Here is an 18,729-nt window from a genome sequence, read left to right on the forward strand (position 1 = left end):
AGAGCTGGGCTAGTCAGTGAAAGTCAAACATAATGTAAATGCAAAAGCGCAAAACAAAAGGAAGACTAAAGAGAGGAACAAACAACACAGAGAGCTGTAAAAATATGTCTTGTGTTGTTCATTCGTTTCCCTAGTCTTCGTTGTTGTGCGCTGTTACAACTTACACCTACGTCATGTTTGCTATTTCCAAGCAAATGCTTGTGGTTATAGAAGTACGCGTTTCTCGCTGTCCGATTCTGTGATACTAGAAAAATTGTGCATTTATATAGTAGCGCCATTTTTCTCCAGGGTTTGGAGGCTGAGCTTTTCCAACAGATACGTTGCAACTAGGGGTGTCACAAACTTTCATTGAACCAGATTTTTACGTTGCAATCTCAAGGTTTCACTGGTTCCACCCCTGGTTCGACGAACCTTCTGACTTTTAACCGTGGACAGTGTGGCTAGACTGATACAAGCATATCTAGGTTTGGAGAAAATGGTTTGATGGGATAGGTTGTTTCATTTTATAAATAGTTAAAATTAACGGAACATAATTCTAATAGCATAAAAGTTAATAAAATAATTTATTCTTGCTATAGTACAAAAACAATCAAACAGTGCTGCCCTTATTAAAAGTAGAATGTTTGACTTGATCATTTGGTCATCACCATCCAATCCATAGCCAACTCAGCCAGCCCGTCGTGCATGTGCATAACAGTCAAATTTTCTCAAACTTTCCAATAAAAATTAGAAAAGGTTGAACCTGGTCGAACTCGAACCTCAACCAGTTCGCGACATCCCTAGTTGCAGCCCACATATGCCATTGAGCCTTGTTGGAAAACATAGTACAACACTTCACGCTCTCAATTTTTGCTCAGTACGTCCTCTCCAATATCCTCTTCGCCTTTCACTGCCTTGGTCGTGTTATCCCCCCCCCCCCTCCCCCCCCCCCTCGCCGTTTATGAGGCGATAGGATAAGGGGGTAAAGATGATTATCTTTCATACAGAAAACCAAGGTCATACGTCGGTGGTGGAGTTTGGAACTACATACCAACAAATACTTAAAGTACAAATGACAGAGTCACATTGCAACAGATTCACTGTACACAAAGGAGGATGCAAATCGATTTGTCAAGCCTTATATACTAGTGTTATGACAAAAACTCGGATGGCAACTCTGTCAAATGGCCTTGAGAAAAACTAATATTTTTATTATTCGGTTGATATCGGTTACCGGTAAATAATTTACGGTTACAATTAAGGTTCTCAGAAATTTTAAATAACGGTTTAGTTCGGTTCCTGAACATTTTTTGTTCCTAAACGGTTTTGGTCGAGTCCCTGCCTTCAACAGCTTGCCCTGTTATGAATTGACTTATCCAATGTTATACGAAAGCTTGTTTCACGTGTTAAAAAAAAAAGTATGTCAATCGGACAGATGAGCAGCCAAAAAATGTCTTTGTCCACAGACCCTGAACAGTTCACAGCAGTGGCAGTTGGGGACCCCCTTTGTGTTCAGTGTATATTACATGTGCTTTGTTTGTGTGTGCGTGCATGTTATGAACTTATGATGATTTAATATCTGATGGGCTTTGTGCGACGGCTGTTGGTCTCGCCAAGGAAAGCTTGGGTTTCTCTAGTACGTGCCTGTGGCCACTTCACACATTTGTGGGTAGTCACTCGAGTTCACTTCACGACTTCCAAACAATTTGTCAACTCGTTTCTCGGTGCTAATTTCTCGGCATTGTGTCTCTTTGAGACAATGCCGAGAAGAGCTTTGCAGAGAAGTATTTGCTAAGCTTATTGCAACTGTAGCAGACCACTGAATTTTATTGTGAATGGCCCAAGATATCACTCGCGATTATCAGCAGCAGCCGAAAAATATTTCTAAGTCGTCTGCTACGTCAAAAAATAGAGCACGACCGCAAAACATAGTCATCATCATCATCATTAAATTCGTAATTTTGATTACACTAAACCGTTTGCTTACACGTTAGGAATGCTAACTGTTCTCCATGGAACAAATTAGTCACGAAAACGATATATTTCATACCAGAACCAATTAAAGTTATGTTTAATTATCATCATCACCACCACAGGCGGGTCACGTGAATCTACCGCGTCCACGATTGGCTGCTGCCACTGCTGCCCCTTGAAATGTCTCCGACTTGTAGGAGCGAGTTGCTCGCCCAGCTGGGTTCGAACTCGCCTAGAACGAACCCCGTCTGAAGCGGGCAGCCGACAGGCATGAAGCTATGGCTAAACGGAAGCAGAAGAAGCGACCTGCCGAGTACGACCGTGCGCGACGTGCCAGAGAGACGCCGGAGGAGAGGGACAGGCGTTTGACTAGGGATAGGATAGCTCAGCGGGCCCGTTCTGCTACCGCGGAGGGTCGTATGAAGAGAAGAGAAGCCTGCAAACGATCGTACTACAAGAAGCAGGGCCGTCAATACGCCCAGAACGCCACTGCACTATCTAAAACGAGGGATCCCGAGAGACGCACAATCCTTTTCGGTAAGCGGCTGCTTTGATTTCCAGTAGGAACTTGCCTCTCTGCAGCGCGGCGAGGTTATCCACTGAATACCGACCAATGTTCGTACCGACGGCGCTTGTGCGGCGAATGGCATCGATTCGTAGATTTCTCCTCTGCGGACGTCGCTTTTCAGTTGATAAGCGCAATCCTGTGTCGTCAGAAACCTTTCCTGGCGCTTGCGGCATAAAGGCTCGCGGACCTTCGTGACAACAGCACAGAAGATGACAGTGAGCCCACGTACATATTCAAATATCCACCCTGGCGTCCTTGCGTGTCCACGCCATCCACGAGTTTGGGGTTTCTGGGTTTCACGAAGCAGGCCGCGTCACAGCGTCGGCAGCGTGCTGCACGAAGCACGCGATCGGGAATGGAACGAACGGTAGCGGATGGATGTATTGACAACGCTTTGTAACGGGCGGTAGCTCGCGCCATCTGGACTAATAACGAAAGCGATAGTTTTTCTATTAAAAATAGCGCAAAAAAGACGGGACAAAAAGACGAAGCACACAGGACAAGCGCATGTCCTGTGTGCTTCTTCGTCTCTTTGTCCCGTCTTTTTTACGCTGTTTTTAATATGAACGTCCAGTACCAACTTGGCCAGCGGACCAAGCTTTTACGATAGTTTTCTATGTATTGTTTTGCGTGTAGGTGGTTTCAGATCAGTGAGCATCTTGACCGCCATTTAAAGATATATACAACATTATTACCGTGTTGCTTTGCCTTATTAGTGAAAGAAATTTGCAATTTCTAGCGGTGATGATGATGCGTGTGAACACGGGATTCCCACGTCGTTGGTGTGTTGCGCTGATCGTGCCGAGGGTGTCGGCGTTGCGATGTCGAAGCGGCGGGGAAAGATGGGACGTCTAAAGCCGATCTAAGCGTAGGGGAAGAAGACGTTCAAGACGATTGGAATCCGAAGGAGCCTGAAATGACGCAGCAAATATTGGCAGTGGTAGGGTAAGAGACAAACCACTCTCCGCTTTCGTTTCTTCCCCTACGCTTAGGTCGTTGCAGCAGCTGTGGTTTTCAACAGTTACAAATTATGTAGGACGCCCATCGCATCGGCATGATGGAGCTACGGAGCACGATGCAGCACAAAGAGATTCCCTCGACGCCTACCCCCAAAACGAGCACAGCGAAATCGGCCGCAGAGCGAATGAAGGAGTACCGCCAACGAAAGAGGGTTCCCAAAACCAGCGTTGCGAAATCGGCCGCGCAGCGAATGAGAGAGTACCGTGAACGAAAGAGGGTTCTTAACGTTCCCAAAGCCACCGTAGCGAAATCGGCCGCCGAGCGATCGAGGGAATACCGCCGACGGAAGAAGCAAGCAAAGGAGTTGTCGTCGCCAGCGAAGCAGACGAAATCGAGCGCGCAGGTGAACAAGGAGTACCGCGTTCGCAAGAAGTTGTTGGAGTCGACGGCCAGTACGTCTCAACCGAAACAGAGCAGGTCGACGACAGAGGTGAACAGAGAGGACCGGGAGTGCAAGAAATTACTCCGTATGGCGATTTTGTCAGGTATGACCAAAGTACTGCCGGAATCTTGTACCGTTACTGTGTGAGCTGCAAACATCTCGGTCGCGAGTTCTTCCTTCGTTGTACGTAGCATGTCCGTCAGTTTCAAGTCGACAAAAACAACCTGCTTTTCGAACCATCTCATCATCCCTTTTTCGAAGGCTTGTTCGTAAAGAACAGAAACATTTCCGAAAGCTGTAGAAAAGGCAAGCCAGCCATTACTATGACTATAGTCTGTTCACCCTTAGGTTGAGACTAGAGCATAAAGGCTGGTTCACACATTTGCGACTGATAGTGTTCGCCCGTCGTAAGTGGTTGCAGCGAGAGCTGAGCAGCAGGGGGCATTGGCGTTCGTTTTGTTTGCTTCGCAATCGGAAGGCGACATCTGACTAGAAAAAAGCTATGAATTGCTGGCGGGTAAAACCGTCTCCGCATAATCGAATTTGGAGCGCGCGCTTGCCCACAGGGGCGGGGGTGCCCTGCTTGAGCCGGTAAGCTCCTTTTTTTTTTTTTTCTATTCACAGGGGAAAAAAATGAAGTAAGCTGTCTGTTTAGTGCTGGCACTCCCAGATGGCACCACAATAGAGCCAAAAAGCTTCAAAGTGTTTTTTTGGAAATAATGTTTAATGGCAGATGCAGCAGATCCAAGCTTGTGTGGTATAGTCTGAGTAGCAGCGTCAACCGGACGTTTTGTTTTTTTTTCTGTACAAAAAAATGGCACTTTTTTTTATCCCTTGAGAGGTGTACTTGCCAACTTTTGATATGATAAATGCACTGCCTAAAGACTTTTGTGGAAAGTTTCATTGTACTCCGTTCATTGGCTTACTTATACGAGTTATTGTTACGCTGGAATAGTGCTTGGGGACAATTCATAGATCTGCTATCACCTGCTAAATTCACCATCTTTGGAAATCGCCGGTTCAGGAGGTTCTGATATGAAAATGCATCAACACATACATGCTCGCGCAAGCGCAGGCACTCCCTCGGCCAAGGAACCTCCATTGAGCTGCAGCGACCTAGATTGTGCTCCAATAACTTCCTTTTGTGCTTGTCATTGCTTCCCTTTTGCTGACAAGTTCGTTCAAAGATGTACACTTCTTCCCTCTCCTTTCTGGTGCGCACATTGTTTCGTCCTGGAAACCTCGAACCCTGTTTTCTGCGGAGTGGCACCAGTTCTTTCGAAAACAGCAGATTAAGGTTATTGCTGGCACGTACGTCACAAATGAGGCAGATGCCTCGTTTGTAACAACAGTAAAAAGTATTTTTCAGATTTTTTCATATATTGAACAGGTGTTGTTGTTATATGTTGGAAACAGCTAGCTAATTTAGCTGTTTCCAAGATTGCAAGCACCATTGCCCGCATTGTTTTTTTTTTTTGTTGTTTTTTTTTACCTCTGTATATTGTCACAGATGATAATTGGTGAGGCAGCGAATGACTGAAGGAAGCTAATCGTTTAATGGGGCGAACTTGTGCCCACAACAAAATAGAAAAAGGCTAGTGTCGCAGGCATCAGTGTCGGCTAAAAAGCAAGGGTTTGGTCCGTAGAATGTTCGGACAATCGAACAAGCAACGAACGGTGTTCTCAAATTTACCAGAACGTGACATTTACAGAACCAACAAAGAGGTACATCCGCAGCCAGGCATCGAACCTCGCCCCTTTGCGTGAAGGCCCAAGCATGATAACCATTCGGCCACCGGTGCGTTTGCTCGGAGACGCGCATGGCAGTATGACCATTTCTGCGTAAACTGGGTACTTTGTCATTTAATTTAAGCACAACAAAACGAGGCTTTGAAATTTTAATTCAGGCAGATCGATTATTAGTTTCAAGATGACGAAAAAGTATTGTAGCTAACTAAAATAAAAATAAAAACTGTAGTTTTTTTTTTTTTTTAAATTAAAAATGGAATTTTTTAGTGTTTGAATTTTACTGTAAGATAGACTTGGGTTAATGTGTAATTGGGCACCAACAAATTTCTTTAGTACTATGCAGCAGTTATTTTACTTTGTATTTCTAAATGACATGAAGTTTTATGTAAATTTTAGGAATTAAAAACATAACACCAGCAAAAATGTTTTTTTTTTTTTAATTTAAAGGCATTTTTATCTAGATTATTTTTTTCATTCATGTTCTAAACGTGAAAAAATCGCCATGTCTTCTTGCATGGAATGACCCGACGTAGATGAGAGGCTTAGCCAGTGCAGTACTGCTGCTAGCCTTGGTCTTTAATGTGCTTCACACAGTAGTTATACATACCATTAAGCTATGCTCTTCTAGATAGAAACGGGCAGGGGTGGGAATCGAACCCAGGATCCTAGGGCTCTGCAGCGCGGGCTTTCACTCCACCTGCTCAGAGCTGCGGTGTGCCAACACGGTCGGCCACCGATCCCCATGAAGCGCAGCAACGACGCTTCGGGAATGTTGACCTCTGCATTTAGACTTTTCTCACATTGATGAATGGATTTGGGCTCTACTTGTAATTTAAGGGGTAAGAAAAAAAAAACGTAGTTGTGGTCCTTCTTCCAGATCAGCCGTCTCACGCAGCTGCCCATCCGGACTATGCGCCTAACCTCCTGAACGAACCTGCCCCCGACTTGCGAGTTCTGATGTGCATCCGGAAGGCATTGCAGAGGGAACCACCAAAGGCAATCGGTTTGTCAAACAATGTTTCATTGACGGACAGTTTCGTTGATGCGCAACATTTCGTCGACAGTTTGTTTCGTAAAGACGTACCCGCATTCATTTCCTCGACGCATTGCGAAGCTTCGTCGACGGCTTTTTTTCCGTGTACATCGCCTTGGTTTCCAGCACCCCGATGGTTGCCTAGCTTGCCGAACCCTCGGTGGTTCAAACAAGGCCTGGCACATGCTCGACCCTAAAATTGTGATCCGTTTTCCCCGTGCAAAGCAATGCGAGAGGTGACTGCGTGTGGCGCAGCCCGTCTGAAAAACTAAAATTAGGGATTGAGGATTTCTTGTTGCATCATGTTGGAGCTACCTGGGTGGCTCTCTTATAATTTTGGAATGCTAGCGAGCAAGGTGTAGCGAGTCATACAATCTGATCCACCTAACAAAAGCATTATTGTCGAAACGTCACGAGAGCGAACGAATTTTCACAAAATGTCAGTGTCGACAGAAGTTGTCTGCGAAACATGTCTCCACGGGATGATGCGGGGCCTTCTTTCGCAGGTACCAGCGATACCCAGCCCTCCGCAGCTCTGCAGCCCTACGACAGTGGGATCCAAGGTTCGAACTTAGCTTTTACTGACATCACGGTTGCGTGAAACATATAGGGTATCTGAAGCCACCACGCTCGATCTAAAATGAGCCGTAACAATCGGCGCCTGCACGTAGCAATCTAAACTTTTCTTCAAAGGTGTATTTCGTAGGTCAGCTTTCTCATGTAAAATTACAAAGCGTAGCTCCCTTTCTGTAAAAAATGGGGCCAAAAAACTTGCCAGAGTCAATGGCAGGCTGCGACGCAGACGACCCAGTCGAATGGCGGGCCCAGTTTGGTAAATGTATTGATGGATGGCTCTACCTCCTTATCGAGACTGCTTGCAATGACCGTGGTGTACCAAAATAAACATAATCTTTTTGTAATGTACCAAAACTTGAAGTAAAACATGGTTGCATAACGACGGCACTTTTGCTGCCGGCAGATTTCGTCTGCATGTTGTCTGCTTTCATTCACTGGCTGGCTACACCTTTCGACGCTGCTCCCAATGGCGTCTACCAATGAGTGTGCCAAACGCACCCCACCACTCGACTTGGTCATCTTCGTCGCCGCCCTTCGTTGACGCCGACAAGTTTTTGCTACGCTTTGTAATTTTGCGCGATAAAACAGACCTGTGAAATGCACCTGTCACGAAAATTTTAGATTGCTGCATGCAGGTGCCGATTTTTACGGCCCATTTTAGATAGAGCCTGGTGACTTGAGACACCCTATATATGTTAAGTCAATGCAAGGTTGCACGCTATCTGGTCAAAAACTGACATCGTGTTGTCCTGTCTTTCTGTTTCTCTGCTCTTTAAGGTTAAAAGATTTTCATGTTGAGTTACCTCTGAGGTAATTAAAGCTGAGAAACGATCAACATTTTTACCCTCATAACTTGCCCCAGGTTCAAGCAGTGAAATGGAGGCTGCTGGCCGAGAGAACTTGTCTTCCCTGTCTTCCGTCCACAAGTTGGCAAGAAAAGTCGAAAAAGACCAAGCAGAGGTAGTGAAAGCAGGTATGCTTATTGCTGATCCTTTGACCTTGTGTACCTCTTAAGGTGGCTGCTCTCAGTTTGCTCAATTTGTCTTGCCGCACGTCGTCCGCTAATGAAACCACATGTTGTCAAGCACTATTTAAGGTCATGTCAGTGACGAAGTCTGCTGGTATTACCTCTAGAATGTTTGAAGTGCAAAACTGTCTGCATTGGTACTTCCATCCTTTGAATGCGTTCTTGCACAAACGAAACCATAGATGAAGGTACGCTCTTGCACCAGTAGCATTGTCAGTGTTGTATGCTACCGTATTTTCCGGACTATAAGTCGCACATCCGATATTGAATGGTTTTCGTGGGAAAGTTGGTATATAAGTCGCATCTCCCTGCACGGTTCACGTGAGTTCTTTAGTTTACGCGCGTTGGTATCACGAAATCGGTGTTTTGCACAATTGCTAGATCGTACATACTGTTTGACGCACATTTCGACTCGTGAGAAATTCCTACTGTATGGTGCTGTCTGGCGGGGGCAATGAAGTGTTTCGCAGCAAAAGGACGTAAAGTGCGCTAAATGAGAGGGTCGTCGACTTTGTTCGAGCGAACGCATGGCGAGAGAACGAAAGTGCACCTAGACACTCGCGAACCAAGCTTTGGAGCACTAGGCCTAGCCAAGACCAAGTCCCGGAGACGACGCGAGCATCGATGCGCAGGCAGAAAGATAATCCTTGACATAGTTTTTTTGTACCTATAAAAGACCGGCTAGCCGCAATCCTTCCTTTTACATGTAGCAACACGGCTGGAGCATGGCACATAAAAACTGCTCATCAAACGGAAACTAAGAAAGACAAAATATTCTGCAATGCGTGTATACCGGCCCACTTACTTTTCAGTGTTACTGAACTGAAGCAAAATAATATGGAACCATGGCTTAACTAGGCAACATCAATAACATGCTATAAAAGCTATATTCTCACTGTCTTGCCTATATACATTGAGCCGCTTTGGGGAAACCATAAAAGTTAATATATCTCGCATTCCGAGTTAAATTAATGCGGTGATAGCAGTGCCTCCTGGAGGGGGAAACACCACCCATGGCTACGTATTTATGGTGCTTTACAAAAAATGGCACATGCGGCGTAAAAAAAAAAATAGCGTCGCACCTAAAAAAAAAAAAAAAAAAAAAACTGAAATAAGTTGCTTTGTTGTATAAGTCGCACCAAGCAAAATGTTTGAAAAAAAACGCGACTTATACACCGGAAAATAGGTAAGTGTAAAACATACCTTCGTCAAGCTCAATAACTCAAACAGGCCGCTGGACACGTTGTCAAGGACATCTCTTGGGTTTTAGAAGTTGCCGTCAACAAAATAATAACCTGCTATGCATTTGCAGAATGCATGAAGAATGGTCGGGTCTTTCTTTATCAACAGCAGATGTTTGTAATGGCTGGTGCTCACCGATGATCGACAGGTGCTATTAATGTAGCAAGTGCTTTCATTGGTGGCCATAGAACATGTTTCATGAAGTGTCTCCTTTTAAATTGAATTCTCTCAGATTCCGGTTTGTTGAAAAAGGGCAGTGTCGGCTAAGTATCTTCCCACATTGGCTTCTGGTAACCTAGAGTGTTCATTTAAATCGCTTTGTCATCCTTGAGCATCTAATGCATTGACAAAAGTGGAGCATGTTGCAGTAACGTGGACTAACTTAAAAGGTACCAAGCAACAATATTGGGCATGCGGCGCCACTGACGAAGAGGCTTTTTTGTCTCCGCATAATTTCAAAGATAAAAGCAAACTTCTTTCGGTCTCTTCTTTGCAAAACCTAATGACGAAGTTGTGGGGATCTAATTGTAGGCATTGTCAACAATGCGTGAATGTGGCTCATGTGTTTTCACGAAACGACACAAATCCTTCTCTTGCAGCTGCCAGCCAGACCCAACCCTCCGCAGCTCTACAGCCACACAACTGTAAAGCCCAAGGTTCGAGCTTTGCTTTTACAGACCTCATAGGCTGAAGTCTTTAAATCTGTTGCATCACCTCTAATGTATTTGAGACTGTGAAACCATCAGCATTGATTGCTACCTTGCCAACCTACCCCAGGTTCGAGTAACGAAACGGAAGCTGCCAGCCAGGACAGCTCGTCTTCCCTCAACGAGTTGGCGAGGCGACTCAAAGAGGACCAGACAGAGGAAGTGGAAGCAGGTACGCTCATTGCTGACCTTTTGACCTTGAGTCCCTATTACGGCAGGGATCGGTGTCAGCGATCTCCACGTCGGAGCTTGTGGAACGAAAGCTAGTGCTGCGGAACCCAGTGATCCCAGGGTTCAATTTCCACCCCTGCCCATGTCCATCTGAATGAGCATTGTACCCAGGGTGTCTGGCGGCCGGCAAAACCGGGAATTGTCAGGGAAATTTGAATTACCGGGAAAAATCAGGGAATTGTCAGGGATATTGTCAAAAAGCGAGCCCAGTCAGGGAAAACGAGCCGGAAACATCATAGAGTGTCCTGAGCAAAGACTTGAGGACTTGGGAACAGAAACATAGGCAATAAATTCAGCTTAGAGCGGAGCCCAGGCTCTGCTCACCCGACGTAGAGTGTGCTACCCAATGCAAAGGGAACGGCCGACAAACCCAGTCAAGCCTTGGATTGGATTGGATTGAGGGTGCAACACTAGGCTAAATCCAGTTAGAGCTACTAGATTTAGTAACAAATGGGAAAGCCGCAGACCTCAATTCAATCCAAGCCGAAAGTATCCGAAAGTGTCCATTTGGCGGCCATGCTGCCATTCAGTTATTAACAGGGCGTGTCTGGTTGAGCATCGTGTTCTCATCGTGTTTCCGGAAGTGGCCTCTTCACTAACAATGTCGGCGGCAGAAAAGGGCTCATTTAATCCAGACTTGACGAACCCGAATATTTTGGAATGTGAAAGTTGGATTAAGCCCGTGCCAAATGATCCTCACAGTGCTCAATGCTCGATGCCTTGTGTTGTAATGGTCTTATGTACCATTATATAACCATCTTAAAGGGAGATTTCAGATAAGATCGAACATACAGTGGCCGATCAACCTTTTTAATATGCTTCATAATTTTATATTTTATTTCTCGGTGCCCAAGACACACAAAATCATAATTATTATAAAAAAAATTATTAGACGCAAGAAAGAGTAGATTATGAGGAAATGGAAAATCACATTCATGTGCATAGCCGGAGTGGTCGAATTTGGCAGTAAATAAAACGGAAGGTATAGTACTTAGTGAGTTTCATAATTTTCGAACGCAATCTGCATATACCTACCGTAGAATACCGCGCATCCGCCCATTCCACATTAAGCGCCCATTACCAAATTTGTAAGATCTGAGAAAATATGCACAGCACATATGTATATGTAAAATTGATGACCAGACAAGCGCCCATCCCCCATCTTTTTGCGATTATCTCCAAAGTTTAAGTGGGCGCTTGCCCAGTATTTTACGGTAACCTTATGAAAAGTATTGTTATTGGGTTTTTTTTTTTTTTTTTTTTAAATATAAAAAATGGCAATTTTGGCTGCTTCGTTTTCCTCACAAATTCGCAGGCCTGTATCTTAGAAAATAATTGTTTCACAAGCATAATATTTTGACACAATAATAATTCTCTTTTGTTTAACAGTTGTGGTTTTATCACATTTTTTTTTAAATCTAGTAGTGTGACAACAGTCTTGAAGATCGGAACTACAGCGCCATCTAGTGAAAAGATATGCAAATTTATTTATTTATTTATTTAAAATACCCTCAAGGCCATTGGCATTACAGAGGGGAGTGGGGGTTAGTGGCAGTAGTACACTTCGCAGCTCAATCTGAGCAGTATAGATTATTTATGGCAGTCCTAAATAAATGGTCAGGAACAATTGTTGCGATGAATGCGGGAAGGTGGTTCCAATCCACTGAAGTTTTCGGAATGAATGACTCTTGGAATGCATTAGTGTTGCATTTTAGAATGTCTACTTTATACATATGATCAATGCGAGGTGAAATATAAGAAGGTTGATTCAGCAGTCGGTTGTGAAGTAATGAGTTAGTATGGTATATCTTATGAAAAAGACATAAGCGAGCTATTTTACGACGTAAATTGAGGTTAGGCAACAGTAGGCTAGTTTTCATTGAGCTCACGCTTGCGGTGCGATGAAAGTTATTAAGAATAAAACGAGCAGAGCGATTCTGAACTAATTCCAGGGCGTTAGTTAGTTTGGAATGACCGGGGTCCCAGATAGAAGAAGCATATTGTAATTTAGAGCGTACACGCGTTTTGTACAGAGTTAGTTTCAAAGATGAAGGGGCAAGTGAAAAGTTTCCTTTTAGATAACCCAGCATTCGATTAGCGTTATTAATAACATACTCAACATGCATTTGCCAGGAAATATCTGAGGTTATATACACGCCAAAGTATTTATAAGAAGAGACAGAATGTAAGGGGTGACAAAAAAAATGTCTTGCGCGCAAATACCAAGAATGGCGAAAAATGTAGATAAGTGTTTTTCTCTTGCCAATAATATTATACGATAGGTGAGCGTTTTACTTGAGGCTATCGTTTGCGCAGATATTATTGACATTTTATAGTGATCAATGGAGGTTAAGCAAGGGAACCACCTTCAGACTTTTGCCTGGTGTTGCCCACAGGCAACAAAGCTATGCGGAGTGCAAGTTCGTCTGCTTCTTGTACAGGGGTTGCGTTGATGTCAAAACGGCGGGCTGTTGTTGACTGATTTTAAAAAGCATAGCGGGTAGACCTCAAGCCATCTAGCATTGAGGTCTACCCACTGTCCTTCCAATCAGATCCAATCAGAACTTGGCGCCATTCTGATGTCGCCGCAACCCCTGCGCAAGAAGCAGACGACTTGCTCTCTGCGTAACTTTTAAGTTTACCTTACGATTTTTTGTTATTTCAGCTCTGTTGTTTCATTTGATTTTGTTAAACATTATAAGAAACTAAATGTTTTGAACAGTTGTTGTATATCTCTTCAATAAAGGGTTAGAGAAGATGTGGATTAAGTATCAAGCATAAGCATGACGCGTGCCAAAACAAAGATCAGAAAGCAATGTCCCGACGCCCACAAGTGCCTTCAATTGCTTTTTAAATTGGATTAAAGAGCAGTTAAATGTACCCAGGGCTCCCAGCATGGCATTTGTACTGCTCTGGCCTGAATGCCACTGCACCAGCTCACATGGTCTCACCCTGTACCAGCAAAATGAAAGAACACGAGAATTTCGTTTCAGGTGCCGAGGACGCCGATCAGCCGACAAAAGAAAACCCTTCAGCAGAGCCGCAGGTTTCGCCCGAAACCCTTCGCCACGTCAAAGACAACCTTCAAAGGCACCTGCTCAAGCTTAAAAAGAAACGAAAAAAACAGTGACCTTTTAATTATGTACAGATGTTCTCATCCTCAAGCTGCAGAGAATGCACCTCGAGTTAGATTCATTTCAAATACCATCCTAATGCATGTTTATGCCAATTTTTATTTTTTTATTTTACTCAAGATGCATATTACTTTTTTATGAGAAGTTGTAAATAGAGTCAGTTATTGCAGTGATGTGTAAAACTGTGCACAATATTGAAATTGTTGAAGTATGCCAAATAAAAATATTGCTGAAATGAGGCACTGTCAGAGTTGGAGCCGCCACAAATCTGGGCCAGTGGTGTCCACTGGTGGCAGCCTTTGTGCAGCGCCTAGAGCTCTAGCCCTGTCGTTCATAGGCCTCCGGAATGAAGGGGAAGTTTTAGAACCCTATCCTTCTCATTTTTTATACAAACTGTGTGCACAACTGAACATGCGAGGCTGCTTATCTTCCTTCCAGCACACTCGTGGCACAAATATGTGCTCTGCCAGGGCAGTGGCAGTCAGTTTGTGAACGTTTCATTAACAGCTTGTTTAGTCGGCACGAGTTCGCATTTGGTTGATGGACATGTCTTGCTACCTTTTATTGACTTCTTTCTCGCAACCTCTCGTTGCAGATCCGCAGTCCGATTCTGCAACTCCAGAAAAATTGTGCATTTACATAGTAGCGCCATTTTTCACCGGGGTTCGGAGGCGGAGCTTCTCCTACAGATACAGATGTATGTGGGCAACTAGGGATGCCACAAACTTTCGTCGAGCTGGACTTTTATGTCGAATCTCAAGGTTCGACCGGTTCTATGAACCTTCTTACTTCTAACCGTGGACAGTGTGGCTAGACATACAAGCATGTCTAGGTTTGGAGAAAATGTTTCTATGGGATAGGTTATTTCATATTATAAATAGTTACAATCAACAGAAATTAATTCTAATAACTTTAACATTGATAACATAATTTATTCTTGCTCTAGTACCATAACAACCAAACAGTGCTGCCCTTATTACAAGTAGAATGTTTGACTTGATCATTACCATCCAATAAACCCAACTGAGGCAGCCCATCACGCATGCGCATAAGTCAAACTTTCTCGAACCTTCCAATAAAAGTTAGAAAAAGTCGAACATAATTGAACTTGAACCTCACCCGGTTCACGACCTCCCTAGTTGCAGCACACATCGCATTGAGCCTTGTTGGAAGACTTACTACAACTAGGAATGTCGCGAACTTTTGTCAAACCGGATTTTTAGGTCGAACTTTCGGGGTTCGACGAACCTTCGACCTTTCAACCAGATTTAACTGGTTCGACTTTGTAGACAGTGCGGCGAGACCTTGATTCAGGCATGTCTAGGTTTGGAGAATTTTTTTTTTTACACAAATGGTTATTTTAATTTAACGATCAAACTTTTCACAAGAAGTTTGAAAAAGTCAAACCTAGTCGAACTGGAACCTCGATTGGTTTGCGACATTTTGCTCAGTACGTCCTTTCCCACACCCTCTTTGGCTTTAGGTTGCTGTGGTCGTATTATCCCCCCTCACCATTTATGAGGTGATTGGACACGGGCTAAGGTGATTATTTTTTCTTGTAGAAGACCGAGGTCGTACGTCGGTGGTGGAGTTAAGAGCTACAAACCGACCAATGCTGAAAGGACAAAAAACAGTCTCATTGTAAAAGATTCACTGTACACAAAGGGCGACGCAACTCGATTCATCAAGCCTTTATATTAGCGTTATGACGGTAACTGGCAGCAACTCTGTCAGATGACCACAACATTTTAAGACTCATTTTTATTTTTCAATTAATACTGGTTGCCGGTAAATAATTTACGGTTAAGATTACGGCTTTCATAAATTTTGAATAACGGTGTAGTTCTGGTTACGGTTACTGAAAGAATTTTGTTCCTAAATGGTTTTCGGTCTCGGTCGAGTCCCTGCCTTCAACAGGTTGCCCCGTTATGAATTAACGTATCCGACGTTATAAAAAAAAGCTTGTTTCACGTGTTAAAAAGATAGTATGTCAATCGGACAGATGAGCAGCCTAAAAAATGTCTTTGTCCGCAGACTCTGAACAGTCCACGGCAGTGGCACTTGGACCCCTTTTGTGTTCAGTGTATTTTACATGTGCCTTGTTTGTATGTGCGTGCATGTTATGAACCTAAGATAATATCTGATGGGCTTTGAGCGACGGCTGCTGGTATCGCCAAGGAAAGCTCGGAGTTTCTCAAGTACATATCTGGCTGTAGCCTGTGGCCGCCTCACACACTCATGGGTAGTCACTTGAGTTCACATCACGACTTCCGAACAATTTGTCAACTCGTTTCTCGGTGCTAATTTTTCGGTGTTGTGTCTCTTTGAGACAATGCCGAGAAGAGCTTTGCAGAGAAGCATTTGCAAAGCTTATCGCAACAGTAGCAGACCACTGGATTGTAGCTGTGAATGTGACGTGTGGTAAAATAGAGCCAAAGGTATCGCACACGATTAGCAGCAGCAGCCGAAAAATATTTGAAAGTCGTCTGCTACATAAAAAAGTAACACTCGACTGCAAAACAGTCATCATCATCATTAAATTCGTAATTTTGATTGCACTATTTAGATGCAGTAAAAACGTCTGTTTATACGTTGGTAATGCTAACTGTTCTCCATGGAACAAATTAGTCACGAAAACGATAAATTTCATACAAGAACCAATTAATTCTGTTTAGTTATCATCATCATCACCACCACAAGCGGGTCACGTGAGTATTGTAGCGGCGGTAGCAGCGGTAGCGGCGAGTAGCTCGACTGGGTCGACCGTTTCCAGCTGGGCTCGAGCTCGCCTGGAACCGCTGGAACCCCGAAATCTGACGCGGGTAGCCGACAGGCATGAGGCTATGGCTAAATGGAAGCAGAAGAAGCGACCTGCCGAGTATGACCGTGCGCGACGTGCCAGAGAGATCGAGTATGACCGTGCGAGACGTGCCAGAGAGACTCCGGAGGAGAGGGAGAGGCGTTTGGCTAGGAATAGGATAGCACAGCGGGTCCGCTCTGCTACCGAGGAGGGTCGTATGAAGAGAAGAGAATCCTGTAGACGATCGTACTATAAGAAGAAGCAGAGCCGTCAATACGCCCAGAACAACGCCCCTGCACTATCTAAAACGAGTGGTCTCAAGAGACGCACAATCCTTTTCGGTAAGCGGCTACTTTGATTTCCAGTAGAAACTCGCCTGTGTAGAAGTGCAATGTGCAAACTCGCCAGCGCGGCGAAGTTACCCACTGACTGAGTACCGACAACGGTGGAAGAAATACACTTAGGTGATGACTGGCTGCCCTTTCCGCGGGTAGCGAGCGACCAGATCGTGTTCGAAGGTAGCCTCGAACCAGGAGTACTTGCGAGACCGGTTATAACGAAATAGCGGCTACAGCGAAGCGATCATGATTTTCTATTCCCTTTTGCACTTCGTTATAAACGAAGTTGGTTATAACGAAATAGCGAATATAGCGAAGTGATTTCCGATTCCCGTTGACTTCGTTATAACCGGTCTCACCAGTAGTTAGTTCCGCGCCGCCGCGGAGGGCGCTGAGGTATGGGGTCCCTCCTTGGCGGCCACGGTGTCGGCGGGGTAGCGTGCTCGCCTTTTTCGCGGTGTGATGGTTTGGTGGTGGTGTACGGCCGCTGGCTGGCCTCGTGTTTTGCTTTGGCGCTGCGTCGATCACAGGTGTCACCATCGTGCTCGAAGGTGAGCCTTAACCTGCAGAAGAACAACAAAGAGAACACAGATTTACGGACTTTGGCGACTTGGTGGCGGCGTGGCGAAGATGAGGTACAACAAGAAGCGGTGAGCAAGAGAATGCGGGACCACCGCTGGGAGCAACAACCGGAGCAGTCGGCTTGGGAGAGATTCCATACTTGAGTGCCATCTATCCCCGTGCGAGTGCAGCGCATTTGGTGTGCCAAACAATGTTGCCGCCGCGTCGGACAGAGAGTCATCACCTAAATGTGTTTCTTCCACCGTGAATAAAACGAGAAGCGGTGAGCGAGAAAATGCGGGGCCACTGCTGGGAGAAACAACTGGAGCAGTCGGTTTGGGACGGACCCGATCCTCGGGCGCCATCTATCCCCGTGCGAGATAGGCGCTTGGTGCGCCGAACATAATATTGCCACGTCGGACAGAGAGTCGTCACCTAAATGTTTCTTCCACCGTGGTACTGACCAATGTTCATACCAACAGCGCTTGTGCAGCGAATGGCGGTGATACATAGATTTCTCCTCTGCGGATGTCGATTTTCAGTTGGAAAGCAGTCTTGTGTCATCCGAAACCTTTCCTGAAGCACTCCATCGTCTGCTTCAGCAACATCTGGCACTTTCACGTTTACCATGGACCGTTTGCGCAGAAGCTTGTTTGCTTCATATACACGTATGCTTCGGACATGTCTAAAAGGCAATTCTTGTACGGCTAATATGTGATAGGACCATCGTACGAGACTGAGTGCCCCTCGTGCAGTGTCTGCAGGTCGTCTTTTCTATGGTGTATTAGCAGCGTTACCGTGGTTTAGGTCTTAAAGGCTGGTTCACACGTTTGTGACTAAGGGTGTTCACCTGTCGTGAGCGAGCACAGTGACAACCGAGCAGCAGGCGGCATGGTCGTTCACTTTGTTTGCTTTGCAACCGGAAGGCGACATCTGTTGAGGAGAAATCCATGAATTACTGGGTGGGTCAAACTGTCGACGCACAATCGAATTTGCAGCGCGTACTTGCCAAAAGGGGGCCCCTGCTAGAAACAACGTACAAGGATTTCTCGAGCGCTATTTGGGCGCAAAAAAATATGATGTATTAATAAGCCAACAAACGGAGTGAAATGGAACTTTCCACGAGGGTGTATTTAGGTAAGGTGTTTATCATAGCTAAATTTTGTGTGTGTAGGTTTCTGAAAAACAAAAAAAGACTCGAGCTGGAAAACTCGCTTTTTCTTTTCTATGCACAGGGGAAAAAAATGAAAGTAAGCTGTCTGCTTATTGCTGGCACTGTCTGATGGCATCATAGTAGAACCAAAAAACTTAAAAGTGTTTTTGGAAAGAACATTTAGTGGCAGATGCAGCAGATTCAAGCTTGTCTGTTAGTGGTGGCATGAACCGTACAGTTTGTTTCTGTTTTTCC

General features: G+C 44.8%; 1 protein-coding gene across 9 annotated transcripts in view; it reads left to right on the forward strand.

Moving 5' to 3' along the window:
* Positions 1–18,729, forward strand: part of LOC115321434 (peroxynitrite isomerase THAP4) — a 44,449-nt gene that overhangs the window by 14,253 nt on the left and 11,467 nt on the right. For 3 of the 9 annotated variants that reach the window (XM_040504956.2, XM_040221480.3, XM_040504957.2), the window contains 6 exons: positions 6,550–6,675; positions 7,212–7,268; positions 8,144–8,254; positions 10,150–10,206; positions 10,328–10,429; positions 13,482–13,860. The exons of 2 other annotated variants lie outside the window; for them this stretch is intronic. In XM_040504956.2, the coding sequence (XP_040360890.1) occupies positions 6,550–6,675; positions 7,212–7,268; positions 8,144–8,254; positions 10,150–10,206; positions 10,328–10,429; positions 13,482–13,618 (590 nt within the window). In that variant the 3' untranslated portion in view covers positions 13,619–13,860. Of the gene's footprint in view, positions 1–2,117; positions 2,491–3,044; positions 4,027–6,549; positions 6,676–7,211; positions 7,269–8,143; positions 8,255–10,149; positions 10,207–10,327; positions 10,430–13,481; positions 13,861–16,323; positions 16,764–18,729 lie in introns of those variants that run through there. 4 more of the 9 variants (XM_040504958.2, XM_042289491.1, XM_042289493.1 and 1 more) reach the window with 4 other exon arrangements.

The sequence above is a fragment of the Ixodes scapularis genome, unplaced genomic scaffold (assembly GCF_016920785.2).
Source record: "Ixodes scapularis isolate PalLabHiFi unplaced genomic scaffold, ASM1692078v2 PGA_scaffold12__126_contigs__length_90152505, whole genome shotgun sequence".
Lineage (NCBI taxonomy): Eukaryota > Metazoa > Arthropoda > Arachnida > Ixodida > Ixodidae > Ixodes > Ixodes scapularis.